General features: G+C 52.5%; 1 protein-coding gene across 3 annotated transcripts in view; it reads left to right on the top strand.

Moving 5' to 3' along the window:
• The window catches only part of PAX7 (paired box 7), a 107800-nt gene that overhangs the window by 38888 nt on the left and 48994 nt on the right, over positions 1–19918 (top strand). For all 3 annotated transcript variants that reach the window (XM_021095460.1, XM_021095458.1, XM_021095459.1), the window contains exon 5: positions 18526–18725. In XM_021095460.1, coding sequence (XP_020951119.1) covers positions 18526–18725 — 200 coding nt within the window. The remainder of the gene's footprint in view (positions 1–18525; positions 18726–19918) is intronic.

Raw genomic sequence — 19918 nt, forward strand, 5'->3', positions numbered from 1 at the left:
TGTCCCTGTCCTCCCTCGTCCACCACCATTCTCAGCCTCCACGCCTCCATCCATGACACCTTTGGCATCTCCAGGCCCCCTGATCATCCCCTTCGCTTTCTGACCCTCCCTCCACCATCTCCCTCTCTTTCACCACTGACACTCCGAATCCAGCTCCCAGGTCCCCTGGCCTCCTAGTGGTAAGGTCTAGCTCAGCCTCTGAGGTCACCAAGCCATCCCCTATCGCTGCTCCCACCCCGAATTCTTACAGGATACTTCAGATTCTTTTAGTGTAAGATCAACTTTTTTTGTTCAGAAATATACATATATAACAATAAGTGAAAGCCCTAGGAATGGTGAACACCCATGCACACACCTGCAGGACCATTGCTAACGGTAGATGTGGGTCCTTCCATGTGTGTTTCACAAAGTGCAAGATCCAGCCCTAGGTCTGCGTCCCTTCCCACCAATGCCGCCCTGGGCCAGAGAGCCCCGGTCTTTTCCGCAGCCCTAGCAGGGCGGTTTGGCGTGAACACTGCGTGGTGTTTTGGGGAGAAGGGAAAAGGTACAGGCACTGGATTACGAAGGTTCTACAGTTTCTAAGACCTGGTCACTGCCCTCACATATTGAAAGAGGGGAGGAGGGGCAAAGGATCTGACTACGGGTTCAGACCCCTGATGGACCAGGTTCAAGTCCTGGCACAGCCACAGATAGCTTTGTGACCTTGGGTAAGTCACTGCCCTCTCTGAGTCTCATCCTTAGAGCTGGTTCGATATCAGTGCCTGCCAGCTCTGAGTGTTGTGAGATGATGCGAATTACGGGTGCCAAACACAGCACCTGGCACCGGATAAGAGCATCGCAAATGCCTGTTGTCACTGTGTCATGCCTACGGAGGGTACCACTAGGTCCTCAGAACTGGGAAGCCCAATCCCTCACCATCTCCAAGCACAATTTTGCCCTCTGAGAATCTGTTTTTCAGATTCCACCCCCTCCCTGCTAGCTTAACGTCCCTAACCCATGGCTGGCCACAGTGGGGGAAAAGACCATTATTTATTCCATCAAGATTCAGAAACTGGGCCCAGAGCAATAATTGCCCCAGGGTTCGAGTAACAGATTTTATTTTTATTGATCAAAAAAAATTTTTTTATCAAAAACACATCAAACTAGAAAAGGCGTAAGCAGCAGGATCAAATTGGATTTTAACTCCTTTAAACACGGGCTCCTCCAGCAACCCATTTCCAAAGATGGCTGATGTCTTCCCAGGCGATGCTCAAAGTCCAGGGGGGCCGTTGGGTTCTGCAGCCCCAGATGCTGTCTCCAGACCCTCATTCAGCCACCGCATGAGCATTTGGGCCGCCTCTGAGTGGACCGAACATCTGGACGTGGCTGAGGGGATTCGGTGGAGTACCTGTGTGTCGGTTTACAGAGCGTCGATCCTCCAGACCTCTTGGAATGGTTCAGCTGGCCAGCCGGGGCTTTCAGCGGCGTGCCAGGTGTCTGGCGATGCATAAATACATTTCTAATGAGATCACTGTGCAGGATGCTTCTAACATACTCACCGATAATCACACTGGCCTGAAGAGCCAACCGTCGGAACATCTGTTGGAACGTTGCAAGTTCATGCACAGATCTGGGCATGGGCAGGGGGTGGGGCGGGGGTGGGGGCAGGAGAGCAGTGCATTCATTCCATGAGTGAGCATGTATTCACTCATTCATTCATTCAACAAATCTGCGTCGAGCTCTTCCCATGGGCCAGGCCCTCTTCTGGGCATTGGGAATAAAGCAGGGGACAAAACAGATAAAAATCCTTGTCCTCCTGGAGCGGAAATATCACGCCTCCAAATAATTCAAGCCAGGAGGCTGGAAGACAGGTCAAGGATGGGGCAGATGTCAGGCGGGGTCCGTGACTTCAGCCAGGTATTTATTTATTTATTTTACTTTGTCTTCTTTTTAAGCCACACCCATGGCCTGGGGAAGTTCCCAGACTTCAGCCTTTGTTTGCTTGTTTGTTTGTTTTTTTAATGGCCACACCTTTGGCAGGTGGAAGTTCCCTGGGCCAGGGATCGAATCTGTGCCTCCACAGTGACCCAACCTCTGCTGTTGGATTCTTAACCTACTGCATCGCAGCGGGAATGCCCAGGACTTCAGCCATTTAAAGTCACTGTTCTGAAGCTATGGCAGGTCTCTCTCCTGCTGAAACCAGTGCATGTCTGATTGCTGAACGCAAAAGACAAGGGGGAGTCCAGAGGCTGGGTTGGGTCGGCAGCAGGCTGGGCCCTAGTCAGGTTCCAGGCATCTCTGGCTGTGGTCTGATGACGCAGCCACCTTGCCAAGTTGCAGGAGCAAGGACCCCAGAGCAGAAAGTCGACCTGTGGAGCTGACCCCTGGCTGGGCTTCCCTTGACCTGAGTGTCTTCTTCTCCATCACTGTGAAAAAGATCTAGGGTTTTAGTGCCATGCAGGGCTGCGGGCTTGCACTCTTTCAGCCCCTCCATTTCCATGCTGATAATAGTAAGATGAATTGTCTGGCTTTCCTTTTCCCTAGAGCAGCCTGGTTTTTCTTCATTAGCTGTTGTGGCTTTTCTCTGAATTTCTGTAGAACAATGGTTCTCAAAGTGTGGCCCCCGGCCCGCAGGGCGGCAGCAGGCACCACCAGGGAACTTACTGGAAATAGAATGTTTTAGGCTCTACTCATGGAATGAGACCCCCCCACCCTGGGCGGGGGCAGTAATCTGTGTTTACACAAGCCCTCCCAGGGATTCTGATGCCTGGAGGCTTGAGAACCACTCGTGTACAATGCAGCTTGATTTACTTAATATGCATATGTTGGCTCAGGCATGGGCCCCACGCGCGGGCTGAAGGGAGCGTGGCCACTTAGCAGAGAAGCAGATCTCACACCTCTCCGTTTACAAAAAAGCACGGCCCCAAGAGGTGATTGTGAGCATTTTGTGAAAGGGCACAATGCGTGTGGAGTTCCTGGCATAGAGCAGACCCTGAATGAGCAGTAACCCCTCCTCCTTTAATTACGGCCACGGGGGACAGAAGCAAACTGTTCAAAGAAGATGACAGTGTTTAAGACAAGTGCTGATCACCTTTGAAAAATCGACCTCACCCACTCTAAAAATAACAGAATCACGGCATCTTAGATTCTCAGGACCATAATATGGTAGAGCAGAAAGGGGATCATTTAGTCTTCGCCCTTCTTTTCCCGGGCGAGGAACCAGAAGCTCACAGAGGCCGTGTACCTGGCCCAGGTGACACAGCATGCCAGGGACATCCCTCTCCTCCCTCCACCGCCTCCCAGCCACACAGCCTGCCTCCTTCCGCCTTCTGTCCTGTCCACTGACTTATTTTGCAGGAGGAGCCCCAGAGGAGCCCCTAGCTGCTTTTTGCAAATATCTCTTGCAGCGGGGACATCATGTCTCTTCCATCCTCTGCTGTGTCCCCCACCACTGGCTCAGAACCTGCACGTGTTCAACACCTCGCATCGAGCAGATGAATTAATATCTGGGGGCAGAAGCCTGGGCAGCGGGGAGAGGACATGAGGCTGGGGGCGGGGGGGGGGGCGCTTGATGGGGGGAGGTGATGCCCCCCGGCCCCCATGGACCCACCAGCTTCCCAGCACCAGGACGTGGCTCCGAGCTGGTGTCGGCTTGAAGACCAAGTTCTCCAGGACTGGGGTGTCCGCTCGACATAATACGTAACAGTAATTAAGAAATAAGCCGCCTTGCCCAGCTTCACAGCGATCATTTGGCTAAGTAACTACCATGGTCCAGTGCCTCAAAAATCACCATTAGAGTACGCTCCTTATGGCCATAAAATTTCTCGTTTTCTGCCTTTCATCAGCCTCCCCCTGCAATCTTCGCCTTGCTTTATTTATACATTCGTCCTCAAACAATGGCAATAAACTCTTTCCCAGAGTGTTGCAAATCAGAAATTTGTCCACATTTTTCCACCACCTTCCACTGTGGACCTGCTCTGCCTGGGAACAGCCCAGCCGGGCCAGCTGGAGAGGCTGGGGTGCCGCAGATTGATGGGAGCGCCGCAGGACGGGGTTGCTGGGGAGAGAAGATGGGGAGGGGGCAGGGGGAGAATATGCCATGAAAGGCCAGGCTGCCCAGCGACCAGCCGGAGACACAAGGGGCCCACGGGGAGGGGAGCGGGGGAGGGGAGAGGAGGGGCCTGCCTTCCCCACCCCCTTCCCTAAGAGGGGAAGAAGAGTCTGGGACCAGAGGGAAGCAGGGCTGGCCCCAGGCAGAATACGGGGCGGGTGTGTGTGTGTGTGTGTGTGTGTGTGTCAGGAAATCGATCCATCCCTGCCCCCAAAGGAACCAGATGATCTGCACCCCAACTCAGAATCCCTGTCCCTTCTCAAGCTCCGTGCCTCCCCCCCATCAATCATTCTTTCATGCAGCAACAGGCATTTATCAAAAGCCCTCCTGTAGGCCAGGAAGTGTGCGGGGTTCTGGAGTGTGAAGTCACGAATAAATCAGGTGCAGCCCTGGCCCCCTTCTCAGGGTCGTTCCCAGAGACCCAGGAGGACCTCTGGTTTTCGGGGATGGGGTAAAGGGGGTCCGGAGAAGGATTTGGACTTGCCACAGGTCACACAGCATGTTGGAGGCGAGGTCAGGAGCAAACTCCAGGGTTCCAATCAGGAACCCCCAGTCTTTCCAATCAGCCCATAGGCTCCCTGGGGACCCTCCTTGTGGACAAGGTAATTGTCCCCTCCTCTGGCTGGGGTGCCAGCTGCCTGTAGCAGGCTTTTTTTTGGGAGAGGGGTGCCTCTGCAGTGACACTCTGTACTTTAATGTGGAGTCCCCCGGGGGCAGCAGCAGGTGAAGTAACTCAAATTGAAGACTTTGGTGTGGGTCCCCAGAGATGAAGTCTGTTCTGTTGGGTGGGCTACCCAGGTAAGGCTTCCTGTTTCTGAGAAGGGAGCCCGGCCTCCATTAGGCGACATTAAAGATCCAGCTGCCTTTCCAGTGATCCTGCTTCACCTTCAAATCCACACCCTAGAATCAGCTCAGAGCCCTGCGTGCCTATCCGAGAGCGGTTCTCTTCAAAGGCTCAGGATTCTGGCAAATCCTCTTGTTTCTGTAGCAGTCGTGGCCGCTAGTAGCGATGGCTTTTGTCCCTGTGGGTCCGTGGGGCACCCAGTAGGTGCACCTTGATCTGCAATACGATGTCAGGTTTCAGTTGTCTGGGAGGCCCTTTTAAAGAACGGTGGCAGTGGGGCCAGTTGGAGGCTGGATGGCTAGAAATGACTCCTGATGGAAGAGGAATCCACCCTGGGTCCTGAGACAGAACCTATGACTTTGGGGAAGTCTGAGTCATTTCTCCTGGTTGTGTCTGGGATGGTGAGGTCCTTGGTTTCTTTTTTTAACTGGCAGTTGCAGGTCCTATTGAAGACTGTTATTTAGAACATTCCAGAATGATAGGGACAGAGAGCCGTGCCCAATCACCCCACCCTGGGGTGTATGCCTAGTTCTGCCTGGGGCGTATGCCTGTCTGGGAGTTCTTGGTGGCTCAGTTAGTTAAGGTTCCGGCATTGTCACTGCTATTGTGCAGGTTTGATTCCTGGCCCTAGAACTTCCACATGCCGTGGGCACAGCCAAAAAAAAAAGTACAAAAAAAGAAACTCCCATCCTTATTATGGAGGTGTCACCTCTACTTCGGGATGTTCCTAGCTTGACGGGGGAACATAGTCCCCATCCTCAAGAAGCTCAAATGAACCTTTTATAAACAGGACGATAAGATACAGTGGTAAACAGAACACAAGCATTAAAACGTCATGGTTGGGCCCCCGCAGGAGCCGATGCCCCACGCTGAGAGGGTGGCATGGAGGAACCAACAGCACAGGGATTCCAGGGGAGCCCTCAGGGTGCGGCAGTCACAGAGCACTTCCTGGACTAGGTGGACTTTGAGCCCAGACTTGAAGGAGGGGGGAAGAGAGACAGTAGGAAGCAGTGTGAGGGCACCGTTCAGGGCCACAGCAGGTGATCAAGGCCTGGGGGTGACCTGTGGCGAGGCACGTGTGGGCCGAGGCTGGGGAGGACCTTGAATGCCAGGCTCACGAGGGTCACTTTGGTGGTTAAGATGGAGCCTCTGGGGCCAGTTACTGGGTTACTGTTACTCTGCCACTAAGTTGGTCCCTTTGAGCCTCGGTTTCCTCATCTGTAACGTGGGCGCACAGTAACAGTCACTTCTTAGCGTTACGCTGGGACCACATGACTTGCTCCAAGAAAGGCAACCAACCAGCTCAAAACACATCAGCAGCTATTTTAATTTAGTTTTATTTATTTGATTTCATTTTATTTCATTCTCGTGTGGCCTCCACTCCCAGTGCTGCTATAGGAGGTCGCAGAGCCCAGTCTTAGGGGCATAGTGAGCCCCAGGTTTAAGCCCTTCCTCAGGGCTGAGCGCTGAGATGGATGGAGGGAGGCAGGGGCCAGGCTCCTGAAACCATTTTCCATCCCGCCTCCTGTGATGACTTTCCATTGGCTTCGGCTTTCCAGCCTCCAGCCTTGAGGAGGGGGAGAGGGGGGCCAGGAGGTGGGGAGAAGGAGGGTCCAGGCAGGCTTGACTTCCCAGGCATATGGTCCTTTCACCGTGGCTTTGTGGGGCGCTAACAGGTGGCCAGGCTGCCTTTTCCTTGCTGCCATGCAAGGCAGCTTCATCTGGCCACTGGGGCCACAGCTGCTGCCGTTTCCCCTCCGCTGATCTCAAGGCCTCACCCCAGGCCTCCCCCAGCCCAGCTTTCTGATGGCCTGCCTCCCTCTTTGGCCCCGTAGTGTCTCCCAGCATTTCTGCCCCAGCTGATCACTTGCCTAAGACGCTTGCACCCGCTTCTCTCCGTGGGCACCATCTGCATCTGGGGTGGCTCCCCTGGGGATGGGATATGAGGTCTATAGACATGGCTGGGTTTGTGCAAAACTTCCATCATGGGAGAATAAGACAGGAATGATAAAGGGTATTCATTCATTCATTCATTCACTTGCTCATTTGTTCATGCATGCATTCATCCCTTGCCTTTGTGCTTTTGTTTTCATTTTTTTCTTTTTTGGCTGCCCCGTGGCATATGGAGTTCCCAGGTCAGGGATCAGATCTGAGCCGCACTCCCCACCTAAGCCACGCAGGATCCTTAACCCACTGTGCCAGGTTGGGGATCGAACCTGCATCCCAGTGCTCCCAAGACACTGCTGACCCCATTGCGCCATAGTGGGAACTTCTTGCCTTTGTGTTTTGTGTTAGATAAATGTGTTTGCCTCTGGGGGACACTACAGAGGTAGATAAAGTTCTTGTATTCCGGCACCAATAACAATCGTGATAATGATAATAATCACTAACATAGGTTGAGCTCTTACTGTATACCTGGCAGTGTTGTCAGCCTCATCTTGCCGTCATGCATTTAATTTTCATGTATGACAACTCTGCGAGGTCAGTACAATGATTTTCTGCATCTTACAGATGAGGAAATTGCAGCCCAGAGGAGTGCCCCCCAGTTGTGAGTTCGTAGAGGAGCAGGCTGTGATCAGTGCCTCACGGGCAGCCCTTGGCATTTCTTGAGGTGCCCGTCTATGCAGCCACACCAACCCCCTGAGGGCCAGGCCGATGGCTGGTCTTACTCCCAGGGGATGGATGGGGAAACGGAGATTCCAAAAGGACAGGTGACATGTTCAAGGTCTCACAGCAGGTGAGGGACTGAGCCTGGAGTTCCAGTTCCCCACCTGCCAGGCTTCTGCTGAGTAAGAAGAAAGATGGGGTCTGCTCGGCCAGGGCACCCTGTCTCCCCCACTCTTGGAGCTCAGTCCCCAGACACAGTTTTTTCTCTTTGCTTTCCCCCTGGCTCCCACCACTGCCCCCATTTTAGAAAGGAGGGGGAGTTCCCATCATGGCGCAGTGGAAACAAATCTGACTAGGCGTCATGAGGTTGTGGGTTCGATCCCTGGCCTTGCTCAGTGGGTTAAGGATCTGGTGTTGCCATGAGCTGTGGTGTAGATTGCAGACAAGGCTCGGATCCAGGGTGGCTGTGGCGTTGGCGTAGGTCGGCAGCTACAGCTCTGATTAGATCCATCGCCTGGGAACCTCCATATGCCATGGGTGCGGCCCTAAAAGGACAAAAGACAAAAAATAAAATAAGATAAAAATGGAAAGGAGGAGAAGGAGGTTTTGGAGTCCACTAACACATCCAGCATCTAGAGCTGTGGGAGGCAGAGCCAGAATTCAAATCTAGGTCTGTCTGATCCCACGGCTTCTGCCCGCCTTGCTCCATGGTCTGCAGGTGGCAACCCTGACCACACTTTGTAAGACGGGACCCCACTGGCAAGGCCTCTTGCAGGAGCTGACAGAGCGGGCTCTGCCATCTGCCCAGCACGAGTCGCTGCTCTTTCTGTTGTCAGTAAATGAGTTTGTTGAGTAAACAACTGAAATAACTCAGCGAAGAAGTAAAGGAGAACTGGTGATTGTTTTCAAGACTGTCTTCAAGTCTCAGCAAGAGGCTAAAGGGGATTGTGAACTGAACTCCTCTTACGGTGGACTTGCTCCTGTTGCCAAGGTGCCTCCTGAAAATATCCTGCCTTCTCCCTTCCCCTGATACACGGCTGCGGCCCCCTTCAATACTCCACGTTTGCTGCATAGGACACCAGTGGGTTAAAGAGACGGAGCTGGAGGGCCCTTCTGACATGTTTGGCTCCAACCTCTTGTCCTAAGCAGGCAAACCTTAGTTTTGAATTCTCTGCCCCCAGGAAGTCTTCCCTATCTGAGTGCCTTTGGCTCAGACAGTTCTGGCCCTCTACCCACTCTCTCCTCTCTCCCATACCTGCCTTGTGCTTGGTTCACTGTTCAATAAAAAAGAGCTCTGGATCCGTCATGGCTCTGAAATCTGGAACTGCAACGACACAGTACCATTTCAAGCAATACTACTTCCTTCTTCCTAGATATGCCTCTTCTTGGCAGGAATGTATAAAGAGTGCCCTCTAGTGTCTGAGGACAGGACTATACTGTGAGCACAGAAGCCCGCAATCAGAGAATCCCCGTATTTGTAATGCAAATCATCTCCCAAAGGTTCAGAGTTTTGTTGGTTTTGTCTAGATCTGTTTTGTTTTTAAAGACCTCCTACTGGGGTTAGACGGGCACTACCTGGAGAAGAGAAAGTTTTGTCAAGTTTAGGTTGTGCCCATGGCAAAAGTTCCACCCAGGCTTTCCAAGGATACGCTCCTCCTTGTGTTGGTGGAGTGAAGTTGGGCCTGTTGATTCATCGCAAATGCTGAGAAATCGTGTAGGATTTGGAGTCAGACTGAGCCTGTTTGGATCCCTACCTCACCAAGGCCTCTAGACCCTCCCGAGGCCTCTCAGAGAGCAAGCAGGACTGAAATGAATCCATGCAGACAGTTTTTGCTGAGCGCCAGCCATAAGGGCACAGGGCACCTCAGCCCCAGCTGGAGAGGACACCTTCAGGAAGGCTTCCTGGAGGAGTCGTCCCAAAGTGAGTGGGAAAAGAACGAGGCTTGATGGAAGCCTGTGCTTGCTGAGCACTCACTTGTCCCTGGCGCTCTTTCATGGCCTTAATATACTCATTCATTTATTCCTTCATTCAGTCCTTCAACAGCTATTCGGGTGTCCACCTTGTGCCAAGCCATGGAAGTTCAGCCGTGAACAGAAAAGACAAAAATGCCCCCCTGCGTGGCACTTGTAATCTAGTGATGAGCAGGATGATGAGGGATGGGGGCAGTAAAGTGAACTCTTTAGCATATCTGACTTGACATGTGCTGTGGCAAAACCTGCAAAGCACGGTGGCTCTTGGTGGGACGGGGGGACTGTCCCATCACTATCCGTATTTTATACACGTGGAATCTGCAGAATCCAGGCGGAATGTGTCAGTAGCCTGTACTTTTATTTCCTTATTATTTATTTATTGAAGTAGAGTTGATTTACAATGTGGTGTTAACCTCTGCTGCATAGTGAAGTGATTCAGGTATGCATATATGTATATCTTCTTTTTCATATTTTTTCATCATGATTTCTCATATTCAGTAGTGTTCCCTGTGCAATATGGCAGGATCGTGCTTATCCCTTCTCTATATAATAGTTTGCACCTAGTAGCCTGTGCTTTTTAGTGGCCCACTGCAAACTGCAGACCAAGAGGGGGATGAGGAGGGTGCCCCAGGCAGAGGGCACAGTCCATGCGAAGGCTCGAGGTTGTGGGGGCAGGAGACAGCTGCTGGAGTCCAGGGAGAGAGGGGTAGATCAGAAGCACACACTGGGGCAGGATCAGTGTGGGGTGGAGGGTGGGTTCACCGCTAACTGGGATGCTCAGTCTCCTGGTTTTGGTGCTTTGATGTGAGAGCAGAAGAGTATTAAGGACTCGTAAGGTCGGCAACCTAGACGCCTGGATGGTGATGCTGAGATGGTACCCACGAGAAGTTTGGGCGGAGGAGGTGGACGGGAGGTGTTGCTTCCAGGGAGGTATAACTTGGGGTCTGATCACCGCCTTTCCACCCCCCCCCCACCATCACCCAGCCCATGGGTGCGGTCTGGTCCAGCTCCTGGCTCCTGCAGACCCTACCAAGCTGCACGCCCCATGCACTGGTTACAGCTGAGCAGTTCGTGCGGAGGGGCCAGGAGGGCGCCTGCCACAGCCCCTGCTCACCGGGCCCCCAGCTGAGCTGTAAATGACTTTTCCATTTTCCGAGACCTGCGCCCAGGCCTGTTTGGTATTCAGCGACACCCAGCCCACACGCGCCGGCTCTCAGCTCTGCCCGAATTACTTGATTAAAACGCATATCAACTATTATGTGATTCATTTCTCTGCCGCTGCTCCGAGCTGGCCTATGTTAAACTGTAATAAAGGCTGGGCTGGGAGGCCCTGGGGATGGGGGAGCTCAGCAGTGGGCTGGGAGGGCATCTCCGAATTGAGGGATGCTAAGATAGGGACCCCAAACTCAGGGCCAGGGCTGGCTTCCACGCATCTAAGATGACAAGGACTCGGTTTGGAGATGGGTCAGCTCCCTCCTGCCTTCTAGAGAGAGGTGGGAAGATCCAGAAATTGACCATATCATTTTCAGGCTTTTGCTTTGGCAAAAGGGGGTATGGGGAAAATTTGGGGGGTGGGATGGGAAAGAAGCCACCTTGGTTTTCCTGGTCAGAAATGGAATTTTCCATCACCTGGGAATTGTGGCAAAGTTGGCTCTCACTGGGTGGGGAGTCCTGAATCCTGGGTTTTTTTTCCTGGCCTCAGTGGCCTGAGATTCTGCTGACCACCTGTCAAATGGGGCTAATCCTGCCTGCTTGACCCTCTGTCCAGAGAGATGTTTTGGAACAAGGAAAGGGTCTGTAAACTCCCCAAGTAGTGACTGCTGTGGTGTGTCAGAGTTAGAAAGGGACTTTGAGATCATCCTGCCAAGCCCTGTTCATTTAAGAAGTCTTTATTAAGCCCCTACTGTTTGCCAGGCATTGTCCCTGCTGCCCTCAAGGCTCTCCCAGTCCAGTGGGACCAAGAGACCCATAAACAGGCACATTTAATGTTTCTCCTTGACCTGTGAGAGCTCCAAGGATGAGCAGTGGAACCAACCTGGCCTGGATGGGCCCAGGAGGACTTGCTGGGGGAGGACACCCACCTGCTGGGTTCTGCTGGATGAGTAGGAGTGTGCCAATGAAAGGGGGAGACATTCCAAGCCAAGGAAGTTGGAGTTCAAAGGCAGGGAGGTGTGAGACAGCCTGGCTGGGCCATTTAGGAAGTCGAGTTGGACAGGGAGTGGCAGGGCCAGTCTGGACACAAGGACAGGGCCCGTGGCAGTGGGGCTTTGCTGGCGCAAATGAGGCTTCCAGGGTCAGGGGCTGTGAATGCTGGTGGGCTTCAAAGGAGGGGGCAGAGACTGGGCTAGAGAACAGGAGAGCTGCCTCCCAGCCATTTTCTGTGTACCTCCATCAGCCTGGCCTGGGCTGGACTCTTCCCTGAGCCTCGTTCCTGCCCCCCTCTCAAGCTCTGGCAAGCCAAACAAGTCTTGTCACCCTCCCATCCCTTATTCTATCCTCAGACTCCTCTTAAATCATGGAGCTATCTTCCTGTTTGACACCTGTCCTGGCCCCAGATTCATCTAGAAGTAGTACTGCCTCCACTGGATTGGGAAGTTCCCAGCACGTAGGGGTGACGCCTCCTCCATCAGGCTGGGAAGTTCCTAAAACAGAGGCTGTTCGCCTCTCCCTGCCCATAAGATTGGGAGGGCCAGGAGAGAGGGCCTATTTCTGGAGTTCCCTTTGTGGCGTAGCGGTTAACGAATCTGACTAGCATCCATGAGGATGCAGGTTCGATCCCTGGCCTCCATCAGTGGGTTAAGGATCCGGCGTTGCCATGAGCTGTGGTGTAGGTCGCAGACATAGCTCGGATCCTGCATTGCTGTGGCTGTGGCGCAGTCCGACAGAAGCAGCTCCAATTCGACCCCTAGCCTGGGAACTTCCATATGTCATGGGTCCGGCCCTAAAAAGACACACACACAAGCTTAAAAAAGAAAGGGGCTGTTTCTTCCTTGTTCTCTATTGCAGTCTCTCCACATCCGTGAGCAGAGGCAGGATCTAGGAATCGGAAAGAGGGTCCCTTCTCATATTCCTCTCCTGGGGCTGTCTCCAGACCTGCTCCAGAGACTCGCTCCAGGCTCTGCACCCTCCCCAATCCCCGGGGCTCCCATCTGCAGCTGCTTGAGAGGGGGAGGGCAGGAGCCAGGAGGGTGGCCAGGAGGCTGCTCCCCCACTGTTCACCCCAAATCCAGCCTCTGTTTAATGAATGCGTACCCATGTCCTCTCTCCCCAAGTGTCCCCCTCCCTGTGCCAGCTGCCTAGGCTTCTCCAAGAGGCCACCGGCTTTCTGAGCATGGAGGAATCAGCCCCAGCCAGCAGGGCCCCTCTGTGGCCAAGTCCACCTAATCCTCTTGATTAATTTAACTCTGAGGCTAAAGGGTTCCCATGGCTGGGGAGGTGGGTGGGCAGCAATGGGGAAATCAAAGTGGGAACGATGCATGGTATCAGGGCTTTTTGTGTCCCGTTCCCCCCCGCCGCTCCCCCTTTGCCCTATCATCATCTTCATTAGCTTCATCAATAATAATAATAACAATAATCCTTTATGGGCCATTTACAGGTTCAAAATTACTCCCGTAGTCTTCATTTCATTCCATTCTCAAAGCAGTCCAGTGAGGCGTGCAGAGATGTATCGTTACCCTCCTTTTTACATCTGAGATAACAGAGGTCCAGAGAGGGGATGCAACTCATTCAAGGCCACACAGCAAGGGTAGAGACAGAGCTCAGAATCCAGGGTCAGGCCTCCCAGACAGGGACTTTTGACTAGACCAGAACTGCCCCTGAGGGCACCCCCAAGCCCTCTCCCAATCTGTCCTTCCTCCCCAGCTCTCTCCAGGAATGAGCAGGGACTTCCTGGCGGTGTGGCTTCTCTGAGGTTACTGAACCAGTCTGAGCTTCATTTCTCGGTTTGTAAAATCACTAGCAGTGCTGGCTTCATAGACCTCCAACGAGGGCTGGCACACTTCAGACTGGCCCAGACCCAGCATGGGTGTCTCTTTCCCTGCGCTGGCTGGGGAGAAGACGGGAGATCTTTTCCAGGGGCCTGAAGTCACAGACTAGAGTCCGGCTCTCTTGAGAGTTCGCTGGATTGTCCCAGCTAGTGGGACACAGCCTTGCTCTCCCCACTTAGTTTATCCAGAAGGTTGTTATGGCAACCACCACCATCCTAGTGGGTCATTCCAGATCTTTTCAATCAACAGAGACCCATGGGCCCTGCTCTGCCTTCTCCAGTCTGGGTTTTCTCATCTGGGTGCCTCTGGGCTCAAGGAGTTCCTAGATCCTTGGTGAATAACAGAATAGCAGGGACAAGGAGACAAGGTAGAAATAAACCGAATTCCTTGAGGAACCTAGAAAGCTGCAGGTAATTTGGACGGCAAGGGTATCAGATACTCGCAAGGCCTGAGTGGGTGCTGAGGCCTGGCCAAAGTGTGGTCTCCAAAGCACCTTGAATTTATCCCCCAGCTAGTCCTTTGCGAGACACACCCAGGATTTTGGTTACAGCCTATCCTGTCATTTCCTTAATATTTTACTTTGTGCAAAAGTATCTTTAAAAACTAAATTCAAAGAAACCAATTCGCCTATAAATAGATGGGAACCATAAAAACAAATAGCGTGAAAACAAAGCGTATCATTGCCTTCTACCTGGAGACTACATGTGCAGAAAGAGCTTGGGGCCTGTCCTCTCCTTGCCCAAGAGGGACCATCGGTGTCCTAAAGACAGGCCATCCTGTGGGGCAGCCACCAGCCCTGTGAGGCTAAATTTGAATTAAAACGAAACAAGTTCCCATCGTGGCTTAGCGGAAACGAATCTGACTAGCATCCATTCTGACCCAGGTTCGATCCCTGGCCTCACTCGGGGTTAAGGATCTGGCGTTACCTTGAACTGTGGTGTAGTTTACAGATGCGGCTGGGATCTGATGTTGCCGTGGCTGTGGTGTAGGCCAGCCACTGCAGCTCCAATTCAACCCCTAGCCTAGGAACCTCCATCTGCTGTGAGTGCAGCCCTAAAAAAGACCAAAAAAAAAAAAAAAAAAAAAAAAAAAAAAAAAAAAAAAGAAATAAGGAGATCTCCGCTGTGGCTCAGGGGGTTAAGCACCTGACATAGTCCATGAGGATGCAGCTCCAAGGACATGGGTCAGAATATTATCTACAGGGAGTTTCTGTTGTGGTGCAGTGGTAATGAACCCGGCTAGTATCCATGGGGATGCAGGTTCGATCCCTGGCCTCGCTCAGTGGGTTAAAGATCCAGCATTGCCACAGGCAGATCACGGACGTGGCTGGGTGTGGCTGTGGTGTAGGCTGGCAGTTGCAGGTCCAATTCAACCCCTAGCCTAGGAGCTTCCATATGCTGCAGGTGCGACCATAAAAAGAAAACAAGAAAATGAAATAAAATGAAAAACTCAGATCTTCGGTTGCCCTAGACACATTTCAAGTGCTCAGTGCCGCACGTGGCTGACACCATGTGGAACCGCACAGACCTAGAGCATTTCCGTTGTCACAGGAAGTGTTATTGGATGGCACTGCTGTAAACTCACCTGAGACTTAATCAGGCTGGGCTTTCTCCCAGGACAGGGCTATGCCTCCTCCATCAGACCGGGGCTCTCCATCTCCCCAGTCTGCCCTCACAGCTCTGAGTATAATCTCTGCCCACAGAGTTATCCCAAAAAAAACCCTGATCCCCAGCTCACTCAGCTCCTGTCTGAGCTCAAGGGTCCCCACTGGAGGACAGAGCCCGGTGCCCCGTTCCCCATTTGTGGGCTGGCCTCCCTCCCTGCCTGCCAACCTCTGTTTCCTCCTTCTGAAGCCCCAAGGGCGCCCTCTCCTTGTCGACGTCAGAAAATTGAGATTATGCCGTGAGTTTCAGGAAATGAGTCCTTGGGATTAGTTATATTTGGCTCTGAATCCCAGACATGCTGGGGAAAAGTACCCCAGGGTGCCAGCTGTGCCCATTGTGGCCTCCTCTCAGTGACAGGGAGCTGGGCAGCTGAAAAGGGCAGAGGAGGGGCTGGATCTGACCCCAAGTCTCTGCCTCTAGGGATGAGGCAAGCAGCCACGTAGGCAAGTCTCCCTGCCATTGGCACCCTTGTTGAGTGACGTCAAAATCAGTGGCCAATGAGAAGCAAGGATGACTTCCCAATGGCCAAGTTAGCAGGATGGAGGGAAGGGGACCCGGAGCTGAAGGGTGTTGCCCAAGGCTGGATGATCTACCAGCTGTGGATGCAGCTCTTTGATGGCATCACCCACCATGCCCTAGGACATGCTGCACCTCTGCACGTGCTCTTCCCTTGGCCTGGAATGCCTTTCGCTTTACCCCCACTTGACATCCAAGCAGCTGCAGTAGGTGTTTAGGTTTTTTCAGGGTTGGGGGAAAGCTGTTCCTTGTGGAAGGAGCCTTGACCTTTTTATGTAACCCACATTTGAAGCTGTTGGGTAAGAACAGGATGGGGGACAGGAGAGCAGGGTCCGAGTGTGGATGGAGACACTTGCCGAGGGACTTTGGCCCGGTCGTGCTACTTCTCTGTGACTTGGTTTCTCCCATCCGTGGTGTGAGCACATGATCTCTGAGGCTCTTCCAGCCTGACTCAGGTGAGCTCTGCGAGAACAGCTTGTATAGCCCATGGACAGCACAGAGCAGGTGCTCACCAGTGCTCTGGAGAATGAACAAATGACAAAACATAGAAGCGCTTCCAGGAAGACCAAAGATGGAGATGGAAAGGGAGAAGAGGGAGAGAAAAGAAGCAAAAGACAAAACTGGAACAAGCAGGTGCAGCGAGGAGGAAGATAAACCTCTGATTGCCTGCTTTCTCTTTTCCCTCTCCTTCTGTCTCCTCTTCTCCCTGGCCCCCTCCTCCATGCTCGCCAGAGCTCAGAGCTCCTGGGGTTGCAGCTTCAGAGCCCTGGCTAAAGAGCTCCTTGCTAGCATTCCTTCTGCTGGATCAGGGAGGGGCAAGAGGCCAGGCTTGAAGGGGGCAGAGAAGCCATTCAGACCCCAGGGTGTCTTCAGCCCAGATTGCAGAGGAGCTTGATCAAGCCCTTCCTGCAGCCTCCCTCACCTGGATCTGGGACAGGAGTAGATACCTGGCCTGACAGCCCATTCAAGGGAGGTGAGCCGGCCCCAGACTCCTGGGCTCTCTCTGCACAGGAAGCAAAGGTCTTTACCAACCCCCCAGCTCCAGGGTGGAAATCAGTGGGGATGGTGGCCTGGGAGCCATGGACACAGCCAAGGTCATCATATAGGGTCTCCTTCTCCAGCCTGGACGATCACTCAGTGATCCTGGAACATCTCAGGAGGGGCCTGGGTCTGGAAATCACAAGTCCAAACCCTTCCTTCTGTAAATAGGGAACCCGAGGCCCAAGGAGGGAAGGTAGCCTTCCTAGGGTCATGGTTCAGAGCACGTGGGGGAGAACCAGGCCTGGAATCTCAGCTGCCTCACTGCCGAGCTTGGGCACAAGAATTGGCTTCTTCCCTCCATTCCTTCCTTTCTTCTTGTTTCCTCCGTTCCTTAGTTTTTGTAATATTTTCCCCAAATGCAATAGTGTCATTGTTTAAATCATCATTTAAAAAATACTTGAAGTTCCCATCATGGCTCGGTGGTAACAAACCCGACCAGTATCCATGAGGACATGGGTTCAATCCCTGGGCCTTGCTCAGTGGGTTAAGGATGCAGCATTGTTGTGAGCTATAGTGGCTGTGGCTGTGGCATAGGCTAGTAGCTGCAGCTCTGATTCGACCTCTGGCCTAGGAATCTCCATATGCCATGGGCGCAGGCCTAAAAAGACAAAAAATAAAAGTAAATAAAAAATACTAAACTAGAAGCAAGTTTCAAGAAGAAAACTAAAGTTCTGTCAGCATGAAGGTTAACATTTGTTCATCTTCTGGGCAAAGTGTTTTGCAATGTGTTAGGTGTGTTTTTCCAAAAGTGGGATTGATCTTTGCACACTGCTTTGTACCTTGCCTTTTTTTAAAACATTTTTTTAATATAATGATTCTTATTTTTTTCCATTGTAGCTGGTTTACAGCGTTCTGTCAATTTTCTACTGTACAGCATGGTGACCCAGTTACACATACATGTATACATTCTTATTTTCTCACATTATCAGGTCCATCATAAGTGACTAGACATAGTTCCCAGTGCTACACAGCAGGACCTCATTGCTAATCCATTCCAAAGGCAATAATCTGCATCTATTAACCCCAAGTTCCCAGTCCATCCCACTCCCTCCCCCTCCCCCTTGGCAACCACAAGTCTATTCTCCAAGTCCATGATTTTCTTTTCTGTGAAAAGGTTCATTTGTGCCACATACTAGATTCCAGATACAAGTGATGTCATATGGTATTTGTCTTTCTCTTTCTGACTTACTTCACTTAGTATGAGAGTCTCTAGTTGCATCCATGTTGCTGCAAATGGCACTATTTCATTCTTTTTTATGGCTGAGTAGTATTCCATTGTGTGTATATACCACAGCTTCCTAATCCAGTCATCTGTCGATGGACATATAGGTTGTTTCCATGTCTTGGCTATTGTGAATAGTGCTGCAATGAACATGCAGGTCCTTGCCTTTTTCTTAAAGTCAGATTTATTAAGGTACAGTGATTATATGGCAAAATTCTCCCTTTTTAAGAATACAGTTCTAGGAATATTGACAAAGGTGTTTCATCATTGTGAAACCACCCCCTGAATCCTATATCATGGATGTCCTTCCATTTCATTGGAAATAACCTAAATGCCCAACTGCAGGGGATTAAAAAAAAAAAAATCCACTGTGGCTAAGCTGTAAAGTATTTAACCAGTCCCCTAGGGTTAGGCAGGGAGGTTGCTTCCCAGCCTTCACTCTGATAACCAGTGCTGTGGGGAACATCCTTCTCATGCTCAGGAGGGATCAGATCCTCGGGGCCACAGTGGCCTGAAGGTGGGCACAAAGCACCCCTCCATCTCACTAGGTCCCCACCCTCTCTCTCCCTCTCGCCTGGCCACAGGGAACCGTCTGGATGAGGGCTCAGACGTGGAGTCAGAACCCGATCTCCCTCTGAAGCGGAAGCAGCGCCGCAGTCGGACCACGTTCACAGCCGAGCAGCTGGAGGAGCTGGAGAAGGCCTTTGAAAGGACTCACTACCCAGACATCTACACCCGCGAGGAGCTGGCGCAAAGGACCAAGCTGACCGAGGCGCGTGTGCAGGTGAGGCGGTACTGGGGGTTTGTGTGGTGGGCATCATCCAGGGACCCCGTGACTGAGAAGGTGGGGGTGGCCAGGGTGGGACAGCCCCACTCCTAGGGTGGGAGTGGGGGAGGGGTCGGCAGCAAGCCATCCAGGGACTGTGTGGACAAGCAGTGCCCCTGGCACTTGGTGCAGAGTAAGTGGGCAGCAAATGATGACTGATTGACTGTCCAAGCGGAGGACAGCCCCAGAGAAACCAGGGGCATCAGTGAGGACTTGGATGGCCTTCATCCTTCCTACCCTGGCAAGTGCTTCAGGAAAACTAGGGAAGGAGGGATGGAGGGAGAGACAGAAAGGGAAGGAGGAAAGGGCGAGGGGAGGAGGAAGGACGGATGGTAGTTCAGCCAGAGGAGAGGCTCAGGAATAGAATGATTTCCAAATCCCTGAGGAGGGAGGAAGGAATTGGAATAAAAAGCTTAGAAGAGATGGGTAGTGAGTTCCTAGCTTCCTAAGACAGATGGTGAGTTCCCTGTCATGGGAAGCATGCAAGCAGACTGGGTGAATCTTCCCAGCAGATTAGAAGCATCCAGGGGAGGGTGGGCAGATCTCGAACATCTTTTCCACACCCTCTAAGTGCGTGGTACTTAACCTGCAGGTCCAGGGGAAGGGAGGACACATAAGGGGCAGAGTCTGCCTGGAGTTCCAGGCCTGTGGTTGGGGCAGGGGACTCGCCTCCTCTCCCCAGGCTCAGCACTCAGATTCCAGTGCAAGGTCTACAGTTGTTTTCCGAGTCAGCATCTCTGGGGGCCCCCCGCTGGGAAGGGCTCAGGCTTGAGGGGGGCACGTGGAGGAGGAAAAGAGGGGTCTGATGAACAGCTCCAGTGGGAACCTGTTTCTGGCCTGGCTTCTCTGTAAATGGTGGAGGCGGGTCTGCAGCAGGGCTTACCCCTGTCCTTCTCACTGCGGGTGCTTCTACCCAAACGGGGACCAGCCTTTGTTGGGCACCTCCTCTGTGCCAGCTGCAGTGTTCGGGGCTTCTCCCACCTGACCCCGTGGAACCTCAGACCACCTCGTCAGCTGGGGACGGTCCCTTCCCAAGTCACAGGCACAGAAACGGAGGCTCAGAGAAGCGACCCGCGTGGGGTACAGCGTTCAACAGAGGCCAAGCCCAAGTTCTTTCCATCTGGAAGGGAGACATGAACTCAGAGCCTGGC

This window comes from Sus scrofa, chromosome 6 (genome assembly GCF_000003025.6).
Source record: "Sus scrofa isolate TJ Tabasco breed Duroc chromosome 6, Sscrofa11.1, whole genome shotgun sequence".
Taxonomy (NCBI): Eukaryota; Metazoa; Chordata; class Mammalia; order Artiodactyla; family Suidae; genus Sus; species Sus scrofa.